Here is a 27,916-nt window from a genome sequence, read left to right as displayed (position 1 = left end):
TATGTATAGTAGGACCTGTTGTTTATCTATTCTATATATTAATATAATAGTTTGCACCTGCTAATCCCAAACTCCCAATCCATCCCTCTCCCACTCCTTCTCTCCCTTTGGCAACCATAAGCCTGTTTTCTATGTCTGAATATGTTTCTGTTTCATAAATATGTTCATTTGTGCCATATTTTAGGTTCCCCTCGATATCATATAAGTGATATCCTACAGTATTTGTCTTTCTCTTTCTGATTTACTTCACTTGGTATGATAATCTCTAGGTCCATCCTTGTTGCTACAAATGGATCATTGCATTCTTTTTTATGGCTGTGTAGTGTTTCATAAAGGTTGCTTCCATGTCTTGAGTTTTGTAAGTAGTTAATGCACAGTGTTTATTGAGACTTGTCCTTGGGCTCAACATCTGGAGAAAGGAAGCAGACAAGATCAATAGAGGGATGTCATGTCATCATGCAGACTCCACAACTGCCTTAGCCAATCCCACAGGGTTCTCTGGAGCAAGAATGATCCTTCAGACTTGTACTAAGTTGGGCTGAGAGGGCCAGGGCTTTATACCACCACATCAGTCAGTCATTGGAACTTGCCACCTCAAAAAGTGGTATGACCCTGGTCAAGGCAGCTCTCTACAGCTGAGGCAATCTCTGACGGGGCTGACAGCTGAAGGCATCAGCCAGGGCAAGTCCTCAGTAAAGGGAGATCTGGGCAGTGTATCATAGAGCCCACCACACTGGCTACAAAAATGGAATATGATGTATGTCTTCTGCAACTTGCTCTTCAAAAAGATTAATGATTATTTTCAAACATATTCCAAATAGAGGGAAGAGTATAATTAACAGCTATATATCCATTGGGCTTCCCTGGTGGTCAGTGATAAAAGAACTTGCCTGCCAGTTCAAGAGAGGCAGGTTTGATCTCTGGGTTGGGAAGATCCCTAGAGAAGGAAATAGCAACCCACTCCAGTATTCTTGCCCAGAAAATCTCATAGACAGAGGAGCCAAAAGAGTTGGATACAGCTTAACAACTAAACAACAAAAACAACACATTATTTAGATACTTCGATTATCAAGATTTTGCAACACTTGCTTCATCTATCCCTTTCTCTTTTTTGATTCATTACTTTGAAGTAGACTTCATATCATTTCATCCTTGCAACTTCACTATCCATCGCTAACAAATATGAACCTTTTCTTACATAACCTCAATGCCATTTTCATACCAAATAAACTAATAACAATTCCTTGGTCCATATTCAGATTTTCCTAATTATCTTTTAAAATTCATTTTTATAATAAGCTTGTTTTAATTAGAATCTATATAAGGGGAACACATTATTTTGGTTACGTCACATTTCTTTGAATCTAAAGCCCTTCTTTTTCCCTATGCAATTGTCTTGTTGAATAATTAAAAGAGTGTGAGCCATTCTTATTTATTTGCTTCTTAATGGTTCACTTAACTTGTTCCTCTATCCTCCATATTTCCTGTAATTTTAAGTTAGCTCTAAAGCTTGCTTAGATCCAGGTTCAAGGACCATAGGTAACAAAGAGTGAAGAAGTGCCATTTTGTTGCCTGAAACAGTCCATATGGAAAAGATAGGCTAAAGCTTAATTCTTTCCCTTTATATTGCCAATTTTCAGAATATATAAGAATGTTTTTCACTTTCTCTGTAAAATCTCTTATGAGATCATGATTTGAAAAATAATGATAAGTGCATTCCCGTCGATTGCTGTAAATGTTCTTGTGAATGCTTATGGTGTCCAGTTTTTTTACCAAGAAGAGTCTCTTTGTGCCAGCTCCCTATGTCCTTTTGATATAATCCAGTTGGTTTTTTTTGAGAACTTGCTTGCTTTCTAGAATAACAAGATGCTTCAGGCTTTTACTGTACATTTTATTCCTCAGACCAGGAATTAGCCATTTCTCCAAAAAGCTCTGCTTCTTTTTAGTGGGAAATTGGCTTTTTAAAACAAACTTTTTGTTGTGGAATAGTTTTAAAGAAAAATTGTGGGGATAATACAAAGAAAAATCTCATATACACCATACAGTTTCCCTCATTATTAGCATTATTAGAGTGGTATATTTGTCACAATTAATGAACCAATACTGCTGCATTTTTAAAAAATAATTTTACTTATTATTTACTTATTTATAGCCATGCTGGGTCTTCATTGCCGTGTGCCTTTTCTCTGGTTGCTGTGGGTGGGGGCTACTCTCTAGTGGCAGTGCGCAGGCTCCTCATGGTGGTGGCTTCTCTTGTTGCGGAGCACAGGTCACAGACATGTGCACTTCAGTAGCTGCAGCTCCTGGGTTCTAGAGCACAGGCTCAATAGTTGCGCTGCATGGTCCCACACGCTCTAAGGCATGTGGGATCTTTCCATATAAGGGATCGAGCCCATTTACCACTGAGCCACCAGGGAAGCCCTGCTGCATTATTATTAACTGAAGTCCATACTTTACTCAGATTTCCTTAGCTGTTATGTAATCTTTTTTTTTGTTCCAGGATACCATCGATAATACCACATTACATTTAGTCAACAAGTCTCCTCAGGCTTTTCTTGGCTGGTGTTTTTGACTCAGTCAGCTTCTCAGACTTTCTTTGTGATGATCTTAACAGTTCTGAGGAATTCTGGTCAGACATTTTATAGACTGTCCAACAACTGGGATTTGTCTGATGTTTTTCTCATAATTGCCCTGGGACTGTGCGGCTTGGGGAGGAAGATGACAGAGGTAAAATACAGTTCTCACCGCATCCTATCAAAGGTTCATGCTATCAACATGATTTATCACCAATGACATTAACCTTGATCACCAGGCTGAGGTAATACTTGTCAGGTTTTTCCCACTTTAAAGTTACTCCTCTCCTCCCTCTTCATACTGTACTCTTTGGAAGTAATTATGCACAACCCATACTTATGGAGTAAGGTATGTTCCTTCTCCTTAAAGGGGGAGTATCTATATAAATTATTTGGAATTCTTCTGCATGACAACTCTGTTTATACTCCTCCATTCATTCAATTATTTATTTATTTATAACACTATGTACTCAAAAATACTGATTTTATATCTTGAGTTTTAATCCAATATAGCTTTATTTATTTGTGCTCAAGTTGCTCCAGTTTGGGGCATTGAGCTCTTTCAGTTGGCACCTGTGTCCCTTTGATATAATTCTACCATTGCAGGTTTCTTGAACACTTCACTACTTTCTGGCACTACAAGATGCTCTAGGATCATCTTGTATATTTCTTGCCCTAGTGTTAGAATCAGCCATTTCTCCAAAGAGCTCTGGTTCCTTTTACTGGAGAATGTTATTAGAAATACAAGATAGGGGTGCTTGCTGCTATTGGGGTGTGTCATTGCTTCTAGGCACTCTCAGCTAACAGAAAGAAAATACATGTATGTATACTAACCTTTATATATACACATGGACATATTTATTAATATTTCTATATATAACCATTATATCGATATCAAGCTAAAAATTGGTTCACACTGATGTCCCCAACTCTAACCCATTATCACATGGATCATTTAGCTGCTTCTTCTTGCTTTTCTGTAACTTCCAACTCCAAGAAAGAAATCTTACTCTCACCATCCTCCATCCATTTACTTGATTGTTCAGTTCCAGTATGGATGTACACTGGTTTCAGAATTGTTTATCTGTACCCTTGAGGGAAGCATCTTTATTGACTAGAGTACAGTACTTATTATGTACAATTCCTTTCACTTTCAGTCATACAGACTCCATCCATTTCCAAAGTTACTGAGGTCAGCACCTTTTCTCCCCATCCTTTTCAGAGAGGTTGGTTCATATGTTTGTCACACAGCTAAATTCTTTCATCACATTCTATTCTAGGATTCTCTGACCTCCTAAACGTTTTGGGAATAGTTTGTCAAACTTACAATCTTGGATTTTATTACCTCTTGGATCTTTTAAAATCATGTGTTCATCTTCAAGTGACTTTGCTATTAATACTAGACCATAGGGTAACTGGAAAGGGAATGAGAATACTGTAGATTCCATTTTAAAAAAGATACCAGTAGCAAACTTAGCCATGGCATGGAGCCACATATACAAAATTCTGGTTCAGTGAATTTCAAAGAGTAGGTTTACTATCCGTTAGTAAGTCAAGAAATCAATTTAGTGAATTGTGACCAGCATTCAAAAAGTGAAGTAGAATAGAATTTTAGGTAGAAAACACTAGATGATATTATGCATAGCAAGCATATTATTCTGTTTTGGATATATAATATGAATGCAAAATGTATTTTTTACAATGGATTGATGGTCAAAGGTTGAAAACACTGAACTAGTGTATTCCATATGTTCTTTTAAACCTAAATGTTAATCTTGATCTATATCTAACATAAAAAACATACCAGAAGGCCTATAAAGGATTAGAACTCAGACTTCTTGGGTTTGAACTCTGGCTCTAATATTAACTTGGTGACTTTCAGCAACTTATAAATATTTTGTGTCTCAGTTCGGTCATCTGTAAATGGGCAGGCATACTTATACTCTCTCTCTGTGAGAGTTATAAAGAGGAATAAATGAGTTAATACAAAAAGCATCTAGAACAGAATCTGGCACAGAGTAATAAGTTAAGAAATGTTAGCCATTATTATAAATATTCTCACATCATTTAGTAATGGAAATCAGGATTTTAAAATCCCATGTTTCTAACATGTACCATTTTAAGTCAGGTCATAGGCTTCTCACACATGGGCCAATCATCTATAGACTAGGCCTGTCATTTATAGATTTCAATAAAGACTCTCTGGGCAATCATCTCAGAATCTTCCCAGAGCAGAGATTGAATCTGCGTCCCTTGCATTGGCAGGTGGATTTCTAACCACAGGACCACCAGGGAAGCCCTTTTCTTTTTTTGGCCACACTGCACAGCTTGTGGGATCTTAGTTCCCCAATCAGGGACTGAACTCAGCCACGGCGGTGAAAGCGGGAGTCCTAACCACTGGACTGCCATGGAATTTCCTCTACCAAGTATTGTGATTGAAGGGCACAAGCTGTATGCCCTCACTTAAAACCTGTACTGTGCACATCACTGAGTTGAGGACTTCCTTCATTTATACAATATAGGGGAAGTCCAGCAACATAATGCCAGTAACACAAGGATTGCTAGGTTTCACCGAAGTTGAACAGCTGATGCACTGCTCTTTGAGAACTTCTCTTAGTGGTTTTCTAGTAAATGTTTAACAACTAGCTCTCAGAGTGGGAAAAAAGCCCTGATTTGTAGTGCTGGCCGATTTCCATGATATAAATGGTTCCCTTATGACCAATTTCAAGCTACCAATGTGAATCACTGAATGCAGAACTGTGGGAACAGGTGTATACAGTCAGTTCTCATGAGCCTTTACAAGCAGACACCACCACCTGCACGTAACTGTTTCATGCCTTTTTGCCTATGGAAGAATGAAAGGTTTTTTAGATAAAATATTTTTAAATCATCAAATGTTTCTTTGTTTTGAAGTATCAAATCAATGGACTCCTTGGTCCTGCAAAGAGAAAGGAAATATTTATTCTGGAATGTGAATAATGGAGACAATGTGACTCCAAGACACTGAACCACTCTTTGAATAATATAAAATGTTACAGCTCTCCAGATTGTTCTTTTGAAAAGTTTTCTTTTCTAAATTAGAATTCAGACCAAACAGCCCCTAAAAATGATCTCCTGTTCTTATTAGATAAGGAAATGAGAATACGCAATCAGATGAATGCAGGAAGGCTGTAGGGGCAAGTCTGCCTCACACTGAAAAAGAACTGGCAGCTTAACTGGACTAGGACTGCAGAGCTCCCTCTGAACCATCCATCGAAAGATCCCTCTAGGTGTTATTACATATTGAATAACCTAGATTTGGGGAAATGCAAGGATAGAGAAGTTCAGGGTTCTGGAGGACTGTCCTGGAAGAGCCATTATGACAAAGCCAACCACAGAGGGAGCAGACATTCGAGTTTCAACTACCCTACAAGGGGACAGAAGAATTCCAGAGCCTACATCCTTCACCCTGACACAATGATGTGCTGGGCTGTGCTTAGTTGCTCAGTCACGTCCAACTCTTTGTGATCCCATGGACTGCAGCCCACCAGGCTCCTCTGTCCATGGGATTCTCCAGGCCAGAATACTGGGGTGGGTTGCCATGCCCTTCTCCAGGGGATCTTCCCAACCCAGGGATCAAACCAGGTCGACCGCATTGCAGGCGAATTCTTTATCAACTGAACCACCACAATTTATTCCCATTAAAAAAAGCATTCGCTATTAAATGAAAACATAGAACAGTAGTTCAGAGCCAAACACTGGAGCAGAATAGGTCCTGGTGTGAATTATCATTTTGCCATTTATTAGCTGTGAGAGACCTTGAACATATTATTTAATTTTTCTGAACTTCAGTTTCCTCAACTGAGGAAAAAAGGGAATATAACTGTACCTACCTCTTAGAATTACTTTAAGGATTAAGTTAGATAATACATATAAAGTACTTAGCCTTGATTAGGTGCTCAAAAATTAGTACTAATAACAATAATAAATAAATCTCAGTCCTACTTTTGGAAGCTAGATGCCTGATGTAGTAGACACAATACTATTTAAGTAGATACTATGTCTTAGCATCATAATAAATCTCACCCCAGATTTATAATTGTTTCCAGGTAAATTCAGAGCTAAAACTGTCTATGACTGGGCAGGAGTTGCACGGAAAAGAAAATTTAAAGCCTGCATCTGTACAGGATGCCTTGAGCAAGTCGGATGTATTGACTGTGAGGTTCATCTAAGAGCTGATGGTTAACTTTCAAGAGAAGATGTCAGTTATTCTGGGGATGATGCTGACATGGATCTTTTTTTGTTTTAATTAAAGTATAGTTGATTTACAATGTTTCAGGTGTACAGCAAAGTGATTCAGATACACACACACATTCTTACAAGATGCTGAATATAGCTGGCATGGATCTTTGTCAGAATCTTCCAGATTTCGATTTAGAATGGTGCCATCGTTTGTACCACGGCTTCTGTGGGCACTACGGTGTCATACTGTCAGCAAACATTAAAGGGACCATCCTACCTCAGAGCAGAAAGTCACCTAAATCTATCAAAATCATTCTTGTCTGCATTCCCTGTCTCAGTCTCTTCATTACATATTTAGTCAAAGCTGGTGACACCAGAATATAAACGTATTTTAATTAAACCATCCCCCAGTGTGCTTTAGTGCTCTGCACTGAGAGCACTAGCAGTCATGAAGAGGAAGCTGAGGATGAATTCTTTGTGTGAGGTCTCCATTTTATACTGATTTTCACTGAACACAAGAGGGACTGTTTGCAGCAGGATCACTGGGGACAACAGGCACTGGAATCTGTGCAATGATTTCTATCTCTGGTCTTTTTGGCATTGATTGAGGTTTCAGGCAAACAGAGGCACTGAGGACCTAGCAACAATCGCTAGGGAGCTTCCTGGTTGCCAGCAACAGTAAATACCACAGAGACACAAAGACTCAACCTTTCACATGCGCACAATGAAACCTAGAGCCTGGTTTCTTATTTCAGATACAACAGAGTCCTCAAAGTAGAGCACAATAGCTTCTTCTTTCCCCTCTTTATATTAGATCTGTTTAATTCTGTACAGAAATATATACTGCCAGGAGCCTAAATGACCACCTTGTTTCCAAGTTTGTCTAAGAATATTTATATTATAATCTCTCTCTCAGTATTATCTTTTTTTTTTTTTTTTTTTACTATTTTGAGGGAGAAATGGAAGGAAATAGTGTTGTATATCTGACTTTGGAATTTTAAATAATGTATGACTTGTTTAATGTGTTTGTAACTGTCAGTCTTCTGTAAGAGTTACAATTGATATCCACCTTTCTGAAAATATTCAGGAATAATATTTGAAAGATCTTCTTCTCCAGTTTACTGTCTCATTTATTTTTAGAAAAGATAGAAAGACAAAGAATATGAGCAATTTAAGGTTTTTTCATGACTCATTCAAGGAAATTGCATAATAGCCTTCCTCAGCCAAGTTCACATATTCTTCTCAAATACCTTGCTGTTTTCTTTATTCTGTTTCTTCATCCTGATCTCTTTTTCCATCCTTTCCATGGGCCATTAACTTTTCTTTCTTTTCTCTAAGGCTGTAAAACTCTCTAGTGTATAATCATGTGGTTTGCAAGGTGATAAGGGAAAACTGAACTACCCCAAAGCTTGCCAGCCTGTCTCCTAGCAACTGTATAATACGTTGCTTAGTAACATGAAGGGTGAGAATGAAGTCTCTCTTACATACCTAAAAATATTGAAATCATTTAAAAATATTAATCCTGGGCTCATTTACTAAAATATAAAAAATGCAGAGATACTCTTACCATGAGGAGGATCTTATTTAAGGCCATGATATCTTGAGTATATCTCTACATCTTATAATCTACATACAAGAATAAAAGATTGCTGTTCTTATAAGCAGATGAAAAAAACCCCCAAACCTGCAGCATTTTCTAATCCTTTCTCTTCAACACATGCATAATCAGTGTTTAAGGGGAATGGAGAAATGATCTTTCAGGCTGATCAGATGAAGAAAAATGTAGCCTTTCCTCTCTTCTGCATATGTATAATTGCTTTTTAAATCTAAAGGAAGATGGGGAAATGTTTCCCAAAACCTTTTTCAGCTGGACATCATTGAGGATTGTGTTTTTCAGGATTACAACTGTCTGAAGAGTAATTCTCTGTCAATTTATCCAGGAGCTATCAAAATTTAGAAAGAACTGAATCACACTACCGCAAAGCATTAAAACCCTTTAGTTTCAAATGGTAAATTATTAATTATAAGAGGTTATTATTTATTGAATTAGACCTGCTGCATCAGATTCTTCAGTTCAGGAACTAGCACCCTAGTTACTTCAGAACATCAGGAAACACTGATGCAGGGGATGATTTCCATATGCTACAAAGGGTTAGCTTCTACTATTCTCGCTCTTGGATTTATACATGTAATGCTTAAAGAGGAAAATTCAAAGACCAAGTCCTAAATATTCTGCCACATCCTCCCTTTGAACTAGGCCCCTTGGCTAATAAAATTGGTCAAGTTTTAAATCAGTCATTTCTTCATTCTGCAAATATTAAGACAATTTTGAAATATAATTGACAGAATTTAGTGATTAGTTTGGATTAACTTAAATCAGTTAATAACATACATAAAGTGCTAAGGACAGAGCCTAACACATAGTAGATATTATATGAGGTTATTATTATTTTCAACTAATTTGATCAACTGGAAGGATGGTGACAATGAACTTGATATTGAGAATATGGAACAATTGAGAGTATAGAATACTGAGGAGGATAATGGAGAAAAATAATTAATTTCATTTAGATATATTGAATTTGAGATGCCTGCATATTATCCAGGGGGATAAAAACAAATAAGAAAAATAAATCTCAAAGTTGGGGGCATATTGTACAATACTTAAAAAATATTACTTAAAAATAATACTTATTTTTTAATACTTAAAAAATAAATTCTTACTCTCTGTGTGGCTAGCTCTACATAAAAATGAACCAGTTATAATTCATCAGTATTTTACTTCTAACAATATCAATGCATCTATAAACACTTATGGAGGCAGTAAAAAATTTTTCTCACTAGTAAATCAATCTCATCCTGATTTATCCATTACATGGAGTTAATTAAGACAAGGACTTGAGAGGAAAAGAGAAACACACACTTGGATGACTGGGGGAAGGGACCCTGGAGCTTCTTTTGATTGCTATTAAATCCCTGAAGCCAGTACACCATGGCAACGTTCCCAGTCTGCCACCTAATTTCCATCTGCTTTGAATGAAAGGAGGGGCAGGACTGAGGCAGTTCAATGTGCATTCTTGTGAGCATATGTAATTGGGGTTAATGAAATGCAACTAAATTATAAATTGTGTTTCATGGAAAACTGAGATTATCCACTGTCTTTTATACTTCCTTCTCCTTCTCTTCTCAGGATGCCTTTGAGCCTCTTCCAAGTTTTGTCCCTTTTTCCAAATGTCAGATTTCATTCGTAGATGTGGGGAAACCACCTCTTCAAGGTACCACAGCAAAATTACAAATTAAAATTTGTATCTCAGTACATAAATATTATGTTTAAAAAAATGGTTCAGTAAATAACTGAACATCAGTGAGTGACCTCAAAGCACTGCATTACAATACCAGAGGTATATTTTTCATATTATGGAGTACATGTACTTATTATGTTATTATGTTACAAGTTTTACTTCTGGAACAGAAATTCATTAATATTTATTTATCTCTGCCATACACACAAAAGTCCTCCCCAAAATAGACGAAACTCAGTTACCAGAATCACCACAGATAATTCTTACCATTGTTATCCAGAAAAAACTATTATTTAGTAATAGTGCATTTGTTGACAAGAGGTTGAAAAGGTGAATGTTAAGCTTTCAATAAAATTCTGAATTCAGATGTGGGGTCATATTCTTACCTAAACTTTTAACATTAAGATCTGGCCAAGGGGGATGCAGTAGATATTCCGTTAAAGGCCATACTTAGTAAGAGTCAATTCATTCAATATATTGATCAGTGCTGAACCTGAAAATAAAGATAAATGTAAATTCAACATGTCAGCATAATCATGTTCATCTCCTTGCTTAAATTAAAATTTGAGGTGTGTTTTTGTTGTAGAATTTAAGGGAAATTTACTTGTTTGAATTTCTCCATTTACAGTCAAATTTGCCTGAGGAGGACTTCCCTGGTGGTCCAGTAGTTTAGGAATCTGCCTGTCAGTTCAAGGGACATGGGTTCTGTCCTTGGTCTGGGAAGATCCCACATGTTGTGGGGCAACTAAGCTCATGTGCCACAACTACTGAGCAAATGTATCACAACCACTGAAGCCTGAGCATCTAGAGCCTGTGCTCTGCAACAAGGAAACCAATGCAATGAGAACTCTGCGCACCACAATGAAGATTCAGCACAGCCAAAAATAATAAAGAAATAGTTTGTAAAGTAAAAAATAAATAAATAAATGAAAGTTTGAGTCACACACACACCACACAAAAAGTTTATGCGGCACACCAAGATGTCTCTAAGCCTAATAAAAACATTATTAAAATGAGAAAAAAAAAAGAAATAGAAAAAAAAAATAAAAATAAAAATTTTTTAACCTGCATGAGGGAGGCAGCATGAGGTGACAGGTATTTTCATTTCACAAAGGATGCAGAGGCAGTGATGACCTGGTGTGAGACAGGGCACACCACAGCAGGATGAAGTGGGGAAATGTGACACACTTCTTTGTGTCTGAAAGCTCCTGCACTGACCTCTCTCACAGCACTCAACATAGTTTCCATCCTCAGGACCTTGAACTCTGGCCAGAAAGCACGTTTTGTCTTTTGTATCAAGCCCTTGCTATATACTCATTTCCTGGTAGCCAAATCCAGTATTTGAGGCTACTCAGCACTCTATCCTGATGTGGTCCTTCCTTTGTCTCTGTAACATCAATGTCCAGCTTTTTCTCCTTCTTGGCCACTGCATCAGTGTTTCCTTTTCTGATACTTCTTTCTCTTAAAGTCCTTTACTGTTTTTAATTTAAGTCTATTCCCAAATTTGGTAAGTCAACCTCACATGTATCACTTTTCTTGCAATGCAGATCATTCCTTCTATCCCCATGGCTTTCATCCTAAAGCCTGGATGATTCCAAGTGAAAGTGTTAGTCGCTCAGTCATGTCCGACTCTTTGTGACCCCATGGGCTGCAGCCCGCCAGGCTCCTCTGTCCATGGGATTCTCCAGGCAAGAATACACGAGTGGGTTGCCATACCCTTCTCTCCAGGGGATCTTCCCAACCAAGGGATCAAACCGAGATCTCCTGCATTGCAGGTAGATTCTTTATGGTATGAGCTACAAATTAGTCTCCTTGTCTTTCATCTCAAATGCTTCCAATCCATTATGTGATAGATACATGATAAACTCTCACTAAATGGCTACAGTGAAACAGGATGAGGAATAACTCTCCCATACTGCTGGTGGGAATGTACATAATCACAACCACTCTGGAAAAATTAGCGTTTTTCTACTAAAGTGAACATATATTATCACCCTATAATTCCATTCCTAGGTATACAGCAGCAAAAATTTGTAAATATATTCACCCAAACATGTGTACAAGAATGCTAATAGCAACGCCATTTGTATTAGCAAAAAATTTGGAAACTAAGCAGATATCCATTAACATTGGGAAATAAATGTAAATTATGGTATAATAGAAGTAAGTTATGGTATAATCATACAATGGGGCATTACATAGAAATGAAAACAATGCAAAGAATCTGCCTGCAATGCAGGAGACCCGTGTTCAGTCCTCAAGTTGGGAAGATCCCCTGGAGAAGGGATGGCAACCCACTGCAGTATTCTTGCCTGGAGAATTCCATGGACAGACCACCGGGTTGCAAAGACTCAGACATGATGAAAATTTATGTATGTATGTTATTCTTCAATAAAAAGTTCTCATATCAAAGAATAAAAAAGGAAGTCTTTTCACCTGGTGAACATAACTGTACCTGAATTGTGTTGCCTGTTTAGCAGCATAACTTGAAATTCTGGGTTACACTTGGAGAATTCTACTTATACCATACTGCTGGCACATAATACTGTTGTCATTAGGTTCCAAATATACATTGCTGCTGCTGCTAAGTTGAGTCAGTCGTGTCCGACTCTGTGCAACCCCATAGACAGCAGCCCAACAGGTCCTCTGTCCCTGGGATTCTCCAGGCAAGAATACTGGAGTGGGTTGCCATTTCCTTCTCCAACGCATGAAAGTGAAAAGTGAAAGTGAAGTCGCTCAGTCATATCCAACTCCTAGCAACCCCATGGACTGCAGCCTACCAGGCCCCTCCGTCCATGGGATTCTCCAGGCAAGAGTACCCAAATATACATTGTCACCCCTCTAATGCTGACCTTTCCCTGAGCAGTGCCAACTGCAGATTCCCTGTGGCCTCTATGATTTCTCCACTTGATTCACCTACCACCTTAAACAGTAACATTCAACTTGTAGGATCACATTGACTGATGGGTCCTGCCCTCAATAGGCTTTCCCAGTGACTCAGCAGTAAAGAATCCACTTGCAATACAGAAGACTCAGGAGAGGTGGGTTCAATCCCTGGGCCAGGAATATCCCCTGGAGGAGGGCATGGCAATCCATTCCAGTATTCTTGCCTGGAAAATCCCATCAACAGAGGAGTCTGGCAGTCTACAGTCCATGGGGTCGCAAAGAGTCAGACACAACTGAAGTGACTGAGTACACACGCACCCTCAACGCCCTCCTCAAAACACATATACAGGGATGTCCCTGGTGGTCCAGAGGCTAAGACTCTGTGCTCCCAAAGCAGAGGACCCAGGTTGGATCCCTGCTCAGGGAACTAGATCCCACACGCTGCAACTACAAGATCCTGCATTACATAACTAAGACTTGGCTCAACCAAAATAAAATAGATAAATATTTAAAAAACATACACAAACACATTTCCTACTTAAACAGGCATTCCTTTTCAACTTCCCCGTTTCTGTAAAGAGCACAACTAGCATTTCATTCTCTTCTCCAAGTTGAAAACTTCAAGGGTTAATGTTGACTCTTTCCTTTCTACCTCATGTCCAATCAATCATCACCAGGATTCATCCTTTGGGTGGTCTCTTCTACTATTCCTTTCTACCCATTCCCATGATGATTACAATGGTTTGACACGTTCTGCTTAGATTATTACAATAACCTTCTTATTAGCCCACTTATCTGCAATCTCTTTCCCTACTCCACTAACCTGTCAGATTAATTTTACAGAAATGTTGTTCCCTTCCCTTCATTCCTTTCTATGAGAATACAAAAGCTTCACATTGTCCATGTGTGTGAACTCAACCCAAACTCCTTCTTCAGACTGGGGTTCAAAATGCTTCATTAACTAGCTCCACTCTCCCTATATAACACATCACCCACAATTCTCTTGCATGCCCTAATCAAGTAAATTTATTTGCCCTCCCTTATATAGGTCCCATATCATCATCATATTATGTCTTTGCTAATATTATTTTCCTTAAATATTATTTAAGTACTCACTCTACTACTATCCCATTCAGTTAAAAGCCACTATTCCAAAAAAAGGTTTCCATGATAAACCATAGATCATAATATAAAGACTTTTTCCTCTCTGAAATTTCTGTAATTTTCCATTCAAAGCAGTAAAAAATAAATATAGATAAAATTTGTTTTCAGCATCCATAATTTCCTCTTTTTATATATTCTTTAGAAATCTTTTAAGAAATTTTCAAATGTATGCAAAAGTAGAGAAAAATATAATGAACTCCTTATACCCCTTACTAAAATTCAGTACCTATCAAGATTTTTGCTACAATCTCTTATCTATCATGCTTTTCCTTTTTATTTGCTGAAGTATTTTAAAGCAAATCTTAGACCTTATGTATTTAACCTACTACTCTTCTGCATGCATCTCTAAAAGTTATAGAAAATTTATTGCATAATCATACTACCATTATCACACTTAATAAAATTAATAATAATTTGTTGCTATTATATAATAACTAGTCCATATTCAAATTTCCCTGGTTATCTCCATCATGTTTTACATTTGGTTTATTTGAATCAGGATCCAAACATCTGTTGTTATATTTAGTAGTTAGCCTCCAAAAACTCTTCTAATCTAGAGCTGTCCCCCTTTCTCACCTTTTCCACCCATTCCACCATTGATTTGTTGCAAAAACAAGATAATTTGTCCTGTAGAATGTCCTACACTCTGCAGTTGTCTATGTTTTCCTTCTTGAGTTATCAACTGATTTGTTCCTGTAGCTCCTATATTTCCTATAAACAGAAGTGGGCTCTAAAGGCTTAATTAGATTCAGCACAATTGCTTCTGATAGATCACTTCACCAGTGGTGCTGTGTACTTCCTATGGGATCACATTTTAGGTTCACAAGGTGTGACTGTCTCACTGTTAGTAATGCTATGATTGACTAAGGAGTTCAGATGGCAACGGCCTATACTTCTATTAAAACATTCCCCTTCAATATTTTATTTTTCATCTACTGATACTCTTTTCCTGAACAAACTATTTTGCTAGAGGATGTAAAGGGTGATTATTCTAACTCTATTATATATTTACAAGCTGGCATTGTAAATGATATAAAGAATGATTTTCTCTAGTTAATGAGGATCATCTGGTTACCTTGAAATACAGGCAATGCAAGACAAATGCTCAATTCTTTGACTATATGCCAATGTATAGAGAATGGAGTTGGTGTCCTCGTTATCTCCAATGGTGCAAAGATAACATTATTTTTAGTTCACTTTTATCTTTTTTTTCCTTTTGCTCTGTAGGGATATCTTTATGAACTCATGAGTTTGTACTGTTAACATACTACATAGGTGTAGTATGTTAACAGACTACAACTGTACACGTGACATTATCAGTGATATGTATCACAAGAAGACCACTCCAGCTGTTGTGTGGAGATGGAACTAGACAGCAATAGGAGTGAATGTAGAGGAAATCTAGAAGGGCACTGAGGTTGTCTGGGCAAGAGATGATATGCTTATTAGAGTGGAGGCAATAGAGATGCAGAGAAAAGAATAATATTTGAGACATATCTAGGAGATAGACTTACCAGGATTTAACTTATTCTATAGGCGTAGGTGGCTGCGCCAGGCGCGCCATAGCGCGGCCGAGAGGAGCCACCCCACATCCGAGGTCAGGGGCAGAAGCCGGGAGGACCCCATGCCGATGGGCGGCGGCCAAGAGGAGTTACCCCACGTCCAGGTCAGGGGCAACGGCGGAGAGTACCAGACTGCGACGGTGCAGGAACGGTCGAGAGGAGCTACCCCGTGTCCGAGGTCAGGGGCAGCGGCCGGGAGGAGCAACCCAGGCCCGAGGCCAGGGGTGGCGACGAGAGGAGTTACCCCGCGTCCGAGGTCAGGGGCGGCGGCCGGGAGGAGATACCCCACGCCCCAAGCCCGAGGCCAAGGGCGGCGGCGGGGAGGAGCAACCCCACGTCCAAGAAGCCAGGGCTGCGCGGGCGGGCGCAGGAGGGCCTAGAGGAGCTATCCCACATTGAAGGTAAGGAAGGGCGGCGGTGAGGAGATACCGCTCGTCCAAGGTAAGGAGCAATGGCTGCGCTTTGCTGGACCAGCCGTGAAGAGATACCCCACGCCCAAGGTAAGAGAAACCCAAGTAAGATGGTAGGTGTTGCAAGAGGACATAAGAGGGCAAACACACTGAAACCATACTTACAGAAAACTAGTCAATCTAATCACACTAGGACCACAGCCTTGTTTAACTCAATGAAACTAAGCCATGCCCGTGGGGCAACCCAAGATGGGTGGGTCATGGTGGAGAGATTTGACAGAATGTGATCCACTGGAGAAGGGAATGGCAAACCACTTCAGTATTCTTGCCTTGAGAACCCCATGAACAGTATGAAAAGGCAAAATGATAGGATACTGAAAGAGAAACTCCCCAGGTCAGTAGGTGCCCAATATGCTACTGGAGATCAGTGGAGAAATAACTCCAGAAAGAATGAAGGGATGGAGCCAAAGCAAAAACAATACCCAGCTATGGATGTGACTAGTGATAGAAGCAAGGTCCGATGCTGTAAAGAGCAATATTGCATAGGAACCTGGAATGTCAGGTCCATGAATCAAGGCAAACTGGAAGTGGTCAAACAAGAGATGGCAAGAGTGAATGTCGACATTCTAGGAATCAGCGAACTGAAATGGACTGGAATGGGTGAATTTAACTCAGATGACCATTATATCTACTACTGCGGGCAGGAATCCCTCAGAAGAAACGGAGTGGCCATCATGGTCAACAAAAGAGTCCGAAATGCAGTACTTGGATGCAATCTCAAAAACGACAGAATGATCTCTGTTCGTTTCCAAGGCAAATATCACAGTAATCCAAGTCTATGCCCCAACCAGTAACGCTGAAGAAGCTGAAGTTGAATGGTTCTATGAAGACCTACAAGACCTTTTAGAACTAACACCCAAAAAAGATGTCCTTTTCACAATTGGGGACTGGAATGCAAAAGTAGGCAGTCAAGAAACACCTGGAGTAACAGGCAAATGTGGCCTTGGAATACGGAATGAAGCAGGGCAAAGACTAATAGAGTTTTGCCAAGAAAATGCATTGGTCATAACAAACACCCTTTTCCAACAACACAAGAGAAGACTCTACACATGGACATCACCAGATGGTCAACACTGAAATCAGATTGATTATATTCTTTGCAGCCAAAGATGGAGAAGCTCTATACAGTCAGCAAAAACAAGACCAGGAGCTGACTGTGGCTCAGACCATGAACTCCTTATTGCCAAATTCAGACTGAAATTGAAGAAAGTAGGGAAAACCACTAGACCATTCAGGTATGACCTAAATTAAATCCCCTATGATTATACAGTGGAAGTGAGAAATAGATTTAAGGGCCTAGATCTGATAGATAGAGTGCCTGATGATCTATGGAATGAGGTTTGTGACATTGTACAGGAGACAGGGATCAAGACCATTCCCATGGAAAAGAAATGCAAAAAAGCAAAATGGCTGTCTGGGGAGGCCTTACAAATAGCTGTGAAAAGAAGAGAAGCAAAAAGCAAAGGAGAAAAGGAAAGATATAAGCATCTGAATGCAGAGTTCCAAAGAATAGCAAGAAGAGATAAGAAAGCCTTCTTCAGCGACCAATGCAAAGAAATAGAGGAAAACAACAGAATGGGAAAGACTAGGGATCTCTTCAAGAAAATCAGAGATACCAAAGGAACATTTCATGCAAAGATGAGCTCGATAAAGACAGAAATGGTATGGACCTAACAGAAGCAGAAGATATTAAGACGAGGTGGCAAGAATACACAGAAGAACTGTACAAAAAAGATTTTCACGACCCAGATAATCACGATGATGTGATCACTCACCTAGAGCCAGACATCCTGAAATGTGAAGTCAAGTGGGCCTTAGAAAGCATCACTACGAACAAAGCTAGTGGAGGTGATGGAATTCCAGTTGAGCTATTCCAAATCCTGAAAGATGATCCTGTGAAAGTGCTGCAGTCAATATGCCAGCAAATTTGGAAAACTCAGCAGTGGCCACAGGACTGGAAAATGTCAGTTTTCATTCCAATCCCAAAGAAAGGCAATGCCAAAGAATGCTCAAACTATCACACAATTGCACTCATCTCACACGCTAGTAAAGTAATGCTCAAAAGTCTCCAAGCCAGGCTTCAGCAATATGTGAACCGTGAACTTTCTGATGTTCAAGCCGGTTTTAGAAAGGCACAGGAACCAGAGATCAAATTGCCAACAGCCGCTGGATCATGGAAAAAGCAAGAGAGTTTCAGAAAAACATCTATATCTGCTTTATTGACTATGCCAAAGCCTTTGACTGTGTGGCTCACAATAAACTGTGGAAAATTCTTCAAGAGATGGGAATACCAGACCACCTGATCTGCCTCTTGAGAAATTTGTATGCAGGTCAGGAAGCAACAGTTAGAACTGGACATGGAACAACAGACTAGTTCCAAATAGGAAAAGGAGTTCATCAAGGCTGTATATTGTCACCCTGTTTATTTAACTTATATGCAGAGTACATCATGAGAAACGCTGGACTGGAAGAAACACAAACTGGAATCAAGATTGCTGGGAGAAATATAAATAACCTCAGATATGCAGATGACACCACCCTTATGGCAGAAAGTGAGGAGGAACTCAAAAGCCTCTTGATGAAAGTGAAAGTGGAGAGTGAAAAAGTTGGCTTAAAGCTCAACATTCAGAAAATGAAGATCATGGCATCTGGTCCCACCACTTCATGGGAAATAGATGGGGAAACAGTGGAGACAGTGTCAGACTTTTATTTTTCTGGGCTCCAAAATCACTACAGATGGTGACTGCAGCCATGAAATTAAAAGATGCTTACTCCTTGGAAGGAAAGTTATGACCAACCTAGATAGCATAATTCAAAAGCAGAGACATTACTTTGCCAACAAAGGTCCATCTAGTCAAGGTATGGTTTTTCCTGTGGTCATGTATGGATGTGAGAGTTGGACTGTGAAGAAGGCTGAGTGCTGAAGAATTGATGCTTTTGAACTGTGGTGTTGGAGAAGACTCTTGAGAGTCCCTTGGACTGCAAGGAGATCCAACCAGTCCATTCTGAAGGAGATCAGCCCTGGGATCTCTTTGGAAGGAATGATGCTGAAGCTGAAACTCCAGTACTTTGGCCACCTCATGCGAAGAGTTGACTCATTGGAAAAGACTCTGATGCTGGGAGGGATTAGGGGCAAGAGAAGGGGACGACAGAGGATGAGATGGCTGGATGGCATCACTGACTCGATGGACGTGAGTCTCAGTGAACTCTGGGAGTTGGTGATGGACAGGGAGGCCTGGCGTGCTGCGATTCATGGAGTCGCAAAGAGTCGGACACGACTGAGCAACTGATCTGATCTGATGGGAGGGAAACGCTGGACTGGAAGAAACACAAGCTGGAATCAAGATTGCTGGGAGAAATATAAATAACCTCAGATATGCAGATGACACCACCCTTATGGCAGAAAGGGAAGAGGAACTAAAAAGCTTCTTGATCAAAGTGAAAGTGGAGAGTGAAAAAGTTGGCTTAAAGCTCAACATTCAGAAAATGAAGATCACGGCATCTGGTCCCATCACTTCATGGGAAATAGATGGGGAAACAGTGGAAACAGTGTTAGACTTTATTTTTTGGGGCTCCAAAATCACTGCAGATGGTGACTGCAGCCATGAAATTAAAAGACGCTTGCTCCTTGGAAGGAAAGTTATGACCAACCTAGATAGCATATTCAAAAGCAGAGACATTACTTTGCCAACAAAGGTCCATCCAGTCAAGGCTTTGACTTGACTATGGTTTTTCCAGTGGTCATGTATGGATGGGAGAGTTGGACTGTGAAGAAAGCTGAGCGCCAAAGAATTGATGCTTTTGAACTGTGGTGTTAGAGAAGACTCTTGAGAGTCCTTGGACTCTAAGGAGATCCAACCAGTCCATCCTAAAGGAGATCAGTCCTGAGTGTTCATTGGAAGGACTGATCCTAAAGCTGAAACTCCAATACTTTGGCCACCTTATGCGAAGAGTTGACTCACTGGAAAAGACCCTGATGCTGGGAGGGATTAGGGGCAGGAGGAGAAGGGCACGACAGAGGATGAGATGGCTGGATGGTATCACCGACTCAATGGACATGAGTTTGAGTGAACTCCGGGAGTTGGTGATGGATAGGGAGGCCTGGCATGCTGCGATTCGTGGCGTGACAAAGAGTTGGACATGACTGAGCGACTGAATTGAACTGAACTAGTTCAATTTGGTATATATGTGAGAAACCTGGCTAGAGACTGGAAGTTTACTATAAGATCAGGATCTAAAAGGAGATGTCAAGAAGTCATCTGCGCACAGAAAGGATCTGCAGTCTTGGGAATGAACACACTTACCATCCACCAGAGTAGGATCCACAGTATAAAATGAGGAAAAAGTCTAGGACCAAACCTTGAGGAGTTCCAATATTTAAAGATTAAAAGAAGAAGAAGAATCAGAAACTGAGAAGAAACAAAAAAATGTAGGAGGGAAACCCAGAAAATAAGAGAATTTTGAAGCCAAAGGTACACAAAGTGTCTCAAGAAACAGATAACAGTCAACTGTGAGAAAGCTTATCACAGGTCAACAGGAACCCAAAAGTGTCCAGTGGATTTAGCAACAGAGAGGGCATTTGGTTTCAAGGAGTGGTGGGAGCAGAATCCAGACTGAAATGTATTTAGGGTTAAATAGGAGGTGAGAAGTAGAAAAGAAAAAAAAAAAAGTAGGAAAAAGAAGTGATAAATAACTCCCTTGTTTCCTATAGAAGTTATGATATTTGGGGCCATTCAATGGATTCTACAAGTCTCCTCCCCATACACACACAGAAACACATGCCATTCTCAAACTTATATACATGTACTTGTTTTATTTCTTTAATTGGAAGAATCTAGAGAAAAGAGACCTTTCTACTACCTCTGAATTCTCTAAGATATATAGGATAATCCAAGGCTTATTGTAGACAGTGAGTAAATGCTTATGAAATAAAAAAGGAAAATGGTTTATTAAATACCTCTAAACTACTAACCATGAAAAGTTAATGAAAATATGCACAGAAAGAAATCATTCATTTAATTCAACAAACATGTATATAATGTCTACCATATGCTAGGCAATTTGTCAAGGACTCGGATTCACATTGTAATAGAGGAAAGATACAGACCATCAAATAAATAATTTAAATTCCAAAAATACTATGAAAGAAAAATGTTTTATGCTAATTTTACTGTCGACAAGAAATAATACATTAGTAGAATATTTATACATGCATGCTGATGTAAGTTAAAGTTGACAGTAAATATAAAAAATGATCTAGTAAAAAAATGGTTTTTTTTGTTTCCCATAGTTTGCATGCTATTAAGCCAGATAATGAGGAACAAAAATAATAGATTATTATTTCCCCTCATCTTCCATTTATATATTTAAGATTAACGGTGTTCATATATTTGATTTCTGACCTAGATCTTACTGTTACTTATGGCCAAGGGGAGGGGGAAAAAAAGCCACATTTCATGAATGGTTCTGAGATAGAATTACAAAGAATCAATTGCATGAACCCGCCCCTCTTTTATTGAATCCTCTGTAAATTGCATAAAGAACGGAGGCTGTTGAGGAAATGACATATTTCTTTTATACTGTAAAGAAAATCAAATTCAAAACAGTGTCTCTCATTCCAAAAAAGGAGATTTTTATACTGTATCATGGTCCAAAAGTGTGTGATTTATTTCATTATTAAATTTTTGAAAGAAGTATTTTCAATGAGCTACTTATTAATCCTTATACTTCCCTATGACATTTAATTCCTATTTTTGTTAAGTGTATCTCTGGGTTCAAAAAAAAGCTTCAAGTCATCCTTAATCCTGTGTCTCTTTACTGAAATATACTTCTATTTGCAAAAAGGGTGTATAAAGATAAGATAATAAAGACTATTTTTCCTATAAAATATGCAAGAAATAGGTAAAACTATTTGTGTCGGGTCTTGTTTTCTCCTAGAGAACACTACTGCAGCAAATTTGAACAAGTAAAGCAGAGCTGGGGCTGGCAGCCTAGAAAAATCCATGGCTGCCACTGTCACACCACAACCTGCAGCAGCTGTCTCAAGTCCCTCCCTCCCACGCCCAAGCACTGCCTGCCAGCCCAGCAGGAATGAATGGATTCTGCAGAGCACTATAAATGGTGCTGCAGATCCTGAAAATCTCTTGCTAAAAACCAAAAGGAAAAATCATCTGCCCACTTCGGGGGCCACAGCAAACTTCTTTACCTCTGAAATTTCATTAGCAACGTCAAATGTACCCAGTCCAGAGTCATATTCTGCATTGTACATCTTTGTTGATAATGGAAGCTTTCTGAGTAGCAAAAGAATGTTACTGCAGTCCACTTCCTTAAGCAAAGCCTTTTGTCCCAAGAGGCAACTGAGCAACCACCAGAGTCTCTAATTGAATAGCAGCTGTATGAGGCTGGCTACAATTCCCACAGTTAGAAGCCCAATCTTAGAGGAGGAGAATTTACTGAATTCACATAAGATTTACATTAAAAAAAAAAAATGCAGTTATTGAGGTGACATCTACACAGCTGTCCATGGGAGGAGACAATATTACAAAATGGTCTTCTTTTTTACACTATACAACTCTCTTCCTTTCTAATGTGGTGTCCCAGTAATTTTTCTCTTTCCAGAAGACAGAACAATGCACAATATAACTGCATACACAGGTAGTACTAGCGTCTAAACATAATTCTCTCTCCTTGTATTTTCTCAATTCTATATTAGAAAAGATGATTCATTTTAAGGAACAATACATGACATAAAATATATTAACATAGACTTCTGGAATATTTCTAGTAGAGTAAGTATGGTATGTTCATTAGATCTGAATTATCTTCATGTTAGAACTATTTGTGTGCTTCCATAGTTAGTATGATTGTTCTTTTCATCTACTGTTTTTGTTTAGCTTTTAGGGAGAGGGTGGCAAAAGAAGGTCTGAAAAAAAATTACTTGAACTTGAGAAACCATTTTGGATGGTTATTGAATAATTTTTTAATTAAAAAAAAAAAACACATTTACCCAAGCCATTTTAAGCATCATTCCCATCTTCTCTTCTACTTTATTTTTAAAGCATTAGAGATACTGAATCTTCACCGAATGTGGGTTTAGTACACTTTGAGGGAGAAGCTGAAAGTAATTTTCCATTAAAATATTTCATCTCAAGTTCTGCGATTAAATGTTGGGAGAAAAGTCTTTACATTGATGATTTTAACTGCAGTTTGAGGTTTAAACAATATAAAATCACCCAACTCCAGTTCTCTTTCTCTCCCTCCCCCCACCCCTTCCCAACCCCACCCCGTAATGGATGCTCGGCTGACTGTTTTGCTCGGTCTCTTTGTCTGAAGGATGCAAGCAGTCTATGGATGCTAGGGGAAAAGGGGTGGGGGAGAGATTACCTCATCCCATGTCGCATGCACCAATCACCACTCTTCTGTCGTGGCTCCTCTGGGCAGATTGAGGGGTCTGGACCAACAGGAAAAGGCCCCAGCCCATCCCCATGGTGACCGAGTTGTATATAGGGAGCCGCAGACGCCCATGTGCCGCAGGTTCTCTTACATCGACCGCCTAAGAGTCGCGCTGTAAGAAGTAACAACCTCTTCTCTCCGCCATCTGCTCGGCAGCCGCGAAACAGCAACTATGGTAAGAGTGTCTCCTCCGGCTCTTTGTGACGCTGGGTGGGTTCAGCCTCCCCAGGGTCTCCTTGGAAAATCTTAAAACCTTTGTCCTTTACAACTCGTTTGGGTAAGAGTAGCTTTACACTTTATTTGCGAGGTTTAGCTTTGTCTGCGGCCGGGCTCCCCGCCGCAGTGCGGGGTGCAGGAGCCCCGCCACGACTGAGTCCAGGGCGCGGCTGAGCCGTGAGGGGGAACAAAGGCGGCGCCTAGGGAGGTTTTGTTATCCGAGCCCCTGGCAGCCGCATGCAGCAGCCCATCTGTCGGTCACGAAAGGGGCTGGAGCAGGCAGGGCGGTCTTGGCGTCGCCTGCTCGGCCCCTGTGTGCGCACGATAGTCGTGTGACTCGGAGAGGCCTTTCCTCGCGTTGTTCCCCGGGGACAGGGAGAGGCGTCGTCGACCGAAAAGACGTGGGTCGGTGGGTGTAGCTGGGAAGAAGACTCGGGGAGAGAAGGAAAGGGACAAAGCGGAGCCTGAGGTTAGTATTAAAAAAAAAAGGATCCCTCGCCAGTTCGTTGGTGTTTTAGAAAGACACCCATGTATTAACAGGGAAAATGGTTAGTTTCTGTGGCGGCCGGCGTCGAGGCGGCGCAGGGGCGGAGTTGTTTGTTTCTGCTTCTCTGGCCTTGGAGCCGCTGGGCGGGGTTCGTCCTCACTAAGCCTCCTCTGTCAGAAAGACTTTTAACAAGCCTTTCATCTTTGCAGAACCGTAGGCGGTAAAAGGTTTTTCATTCACTGTCAAAACTTAGATTAATTTTTTTTTTTTTCCCTTGAGGAGCGAAGTCACAATTCACATGACAAGCCCTTTAATGTCTGGTCTGGGGCCGCCCCGCCCTGGCTGACTCCTGTGTGTGTCTGTCTCGATCGCACATTCAGCGAGAGAAAAAGCCGATTTTGTGAGCCAGGGTGCTCTAATGTGGAGGACCCAGGGAAACGCCCTTCCCCGCTCCCCGCCCCGCGCCGCCCAGCCCCCGTTTGTCAGTGACTAGACAATGGACAGACAAAGGAAGTTGTACCGTAAAGGCTACGGAGGGGACACTCTCTACTGAATGTAATGAGTATGAGTATTCTGTGGTGGGTACGAAATTTCAGAATGAAAACATTATTTTGTTGTTTTATATAAATATTTCATTATTCTTTCACTGGGCTTTAAGCTTGGTAGCTTTTCATGTTCTATTTATTTCTAGTTTAGGAACTGTTGTTTTAAAGATACTAATAACTTTTCAGTTTTTTGCAGTGGAGAAGATTCTGGGAAAACTTTTTTAAATAATGAAAATGCTGCAAAGAAGACTTACACTCTTGTGTAGCTGTCTTTTGTTCTAGTGCATCTTCTTTAATTCATTTCAATTTAGGCATATGGTCCCAGGCTGGGTCAGAAGAGGAAAACTGGCAGATAGCACAATGAGATCATGTAGGCAGTTGCTGGAAATAGAGCTTGCTCTGTTAAATAATGTAGCAGATAGTACAGACTGGCACCAGGCACAGCAAATGCAGCAATGCAAGAGACAGTCCTTGTTTAGCTTCTATCCCCTAATACTGATGGATTCTGCAGATAGACTGCAGAAGGGTGTGGCTTCTAGCCTCATCTGCAGTACAATGTCCATATAGAAATACCAAGTCCTATCAGAAAAAATGTTCATCTTTAAAGGTGAAGGAGGCAGTAATAATGATTCCAATTAACTAGTGATTGAATTTAATTCATTTTACAAAAATTTTGTGCTTGACTTTTTTAAATATGAAAAATCTTCTATTCGAGTATGGCTGTTGGAACAATTGGCTTGCACCATGTGCTTAACTGTGCAGCCTTATTATTCAGACCACACCCATCTGCAGCATTTGTAGCAAGTGCTTTTCTTTAACTGTTTCTATTATGTTAGGGATATGACCTTAAATAAATTTGAAGAATACTTGTATATTACTAGAAATTGTTTGGAAATTTATTGAAAATTGAAAATGCTAATATAACTAATTTGACAATTTTTCTCTTTTCCTTCCCACAGCGTGAGTGCATCTCCATCCACGTTGGCCAGGCTGGTGTCCAGATCGGCAATGCCTGCTGGGAGCTCTACTGCCTGGAACACGGCATTCAGCCCGATGGCCAGATGCCAAGTGACAAGACTATTGGGGGAGGAGACGACTCCTTCAACACCTTCTTCAGTGAGACAGGGGCTGGCAAGCATGTGCCCAGGGCAGTGTTTGTAGACCTGGAACCCACAGTCATTGGTGAGTTGACCTCAGTAGCTTCAGTGAGAATCCTGGGGGTCTGGGACAGGAGGTGTGTCCTGTGGGCTCCACTGATAGCCTGGGGTGGAGCAGACTTGTGTGGGTTATTAATGATGGGTGGCTGCTTCATTTTCCTTTTCCAGATGAGGTTCGCACTGGCACCTACCGCCAGCTCTTCCACCCTGAGCAGCTCATCACAGGCAAAGAAGATGCTGCCAATAACTATGCCCGGGGTCACTACACCATTGGCAAGGAGATCATTGACCTCGTCTTGGACCGAATTCGGAAACTGGTACATTTATTCTCAAGAATAAAGTAAATTAAAAAAAAAAAAGAATAATGTAAATTAATGAACCTGAGAGATTTGAAATATGCTCTTTTTTTTCAAAAACAACTGAAATGCAATAAAGAGTAAAGTTAATTATTCCTTTATAGTTTTTTTAAAGTTCAATTAAAATATGTACTATTTGATGTCATTTGATAAATATTCACGAAGATATTTTTAATAAAGAAATGCTGAGTAGTTTAAGAAAGGTCTACATTTTAAAAGTTTCTGTCAAAATGCAATCTCATTCTTTGGAATTAATGTGAAAAGTGAAAATCTTTACTATGATGACATAACAAAGAGCAATAACTATGTTTTTTCTATTCCTCTTTTTTCAGGCTGACCAGTGCACAGGTCTTCAGGGCTTCTTGGTTTTCCACAGCTTTGGTGGGGGAACTGGTTCTGGGTTCACCTCCCTGCTGATGGAACGCCTCTCTGTCGATTATGGCAAGAAGTCCAAGCTGGAGTTCTCCATTTACCCAGCCCCCCAGGTTTCCACAGCTGTCGTTGAGCCCTACAACTCCATCCTCACCACCCACACCACCCTGGAGCACTCTGATTGTGCCTTCATGGTAGACAATGAGGCCATCTATGACATCTGTCGTAGAAACCTCGACATTGAGCGCCCGACATATACTAACCTGAATAGGCTGATAGGTCAAATTGTGTCCTCCATCACTGCTTCCCTGAGGTTTGATGGCGCCCTGAATGTGGATCTGACAGAGTTCCAGACCAACCTGGTGCCCTATCCCCGCATCCACTTCCCTCTGGCCACATACGCCCCTGTCATCTCTGCTGAGAAAGCCTACCATGAACAGCTTTCTGTAGCAGAGATCACCAATGCTTGCTTTGAGCCAGCCAACCAGATGGTGAAATGTGACCCTCGCCATGGGAAATACATGGCCTGCTGCCTGTTGTACCGTGGTGATGTGGTTCCCAAAGATGTCAATGCTGCCATTGCCACCATCAAGACCAAGCGTACCATCCAGTTTGTGGACTGGTGCCCCACTGGCTTCAAGGTTGGCATTAACTACCAGCCTCCCACTGTGGTACCTGGTGGCGACCTGGCCAAAGTACAGCGAGCTGTGTGCATGCTAAGCAACACCACAGCCATTGCTGAGGCCTGGGCTCGCCTGGACCACAAATTTGACCTGATGTATGCCAAGCGTGCCTTTGTTCACTGGTACGTGGGTGAGGGCATGGAGGAAGGAGAGTTTTCTGAGGCCCGTGAGGACATGGCTGCCCTTGAGAAGGATTATGAGGAGGTTGGTGTGGATTCTGTGGAAGGAGAAGGAGAGGAAGAAGGAGAGGAATACTAAAGTTAAAATGTCACAAAGGTGCTGCTTTTACAGGGAAGCTTATTCTGTTTCAAATATTGAAAAGTTGTGGTCTGATCAGTTAATTTGTATGTTGCAGTGTATACGCTCATATACAATTACTGACCTATGCTTTAAAACATGATGCTTTGTTACAGACCCAAGCTATCCGTTTCTCCGATGGGTTTGAATAAAGTATTCCCTGTCTTAAATGA

The 27,916-nt window shown here is 40.2% G+C and overlaps 1 protein-coding gene and 1 long non-coding RNA gene across 3 annotated transcripts; one reads left to right on the top strand and one right to left on the bottom strand.

Moving 5' to 3' along the window:
* Positions 1–282: 282 nt before the first annotated feature.
* On the bottom strand, positions 283–23,649 carry LOC113893090. The gene is made up of 3 exons (XR_003511221.1): positions 23,562–23,649; positions 10,483–10,589; positions 283–409 (listed from the first exon to the last, which is right to left on the bottom strand). It is a non-coding gene; the product is annotated as an uncharacterized LOC113893090 (long non-coding RNA).
* Positions 23,466–27,916, top strand: TUBA1A (tubulin alpha 1a). Of its 2 annotated transcripts, none has more exons than XM_027542748.1 (4): positions 23,466–23,805; positions 25,838–26,060; positions 26,204–26,352; positions 26,724–27,916. In XM_027542748.1, exons 1-4 carry the CDS (start codon positions 23,803–23,805, stop codon positions 27,702–27,704), a joined length of 1,356 nt encoding a protein of 451 aa, XP_027398549.1. In that variant the 5' UTR covers positions 23,466–23,802; the 3' UTR covers positions 27,705–27,916. The 2 variants fall into 2 exon arrangements, with proteins under 2 accessions (XP_027398549.1, XP_027398550.1); XM_027542749.1 differs by lacking the exon at positions 23,466–23,805 and adding an exon at positions 23,908–24,315.

The sequence above is a fragment of the Bos indicus x Bos taurus genome, chromosome 5, assembly GCF_003369695.1.
Source record: "Bos indicus x Bos taurus breed Angus x Brahman F1 hybrid chromosome 5, Bos_hybrid_MaternalHap_v2.0, whole genome shotgun sequence".
NCBI lineage: Eukaryota > Metazoa > Chordata > Mammalia > Artiodactyla > Bovidae > Bos > Bos indicus x Bos taurus.
This window is presented reverse-complemented; position numbering and strand designations above follow the sequence as displayed.

Coding starts and splice junctions, on each gene's coding strand:
- TUBA1A (XM_027542748.1), top strand. Junction 26,061..26,203: donor CCTGGAACCCACAGTCATTG/GTGAGTTGACCT, acceptor TTCCTTTTCCAG/ATGAGGTTCGCACTGGCACC. Junction 26,353..26,723: donor TGGACCGAATTCGGAAACTG/GTACATTTATTC, acceptor CTCTTTTTTCAG/GCTGACCAGTGCACAGGTCT.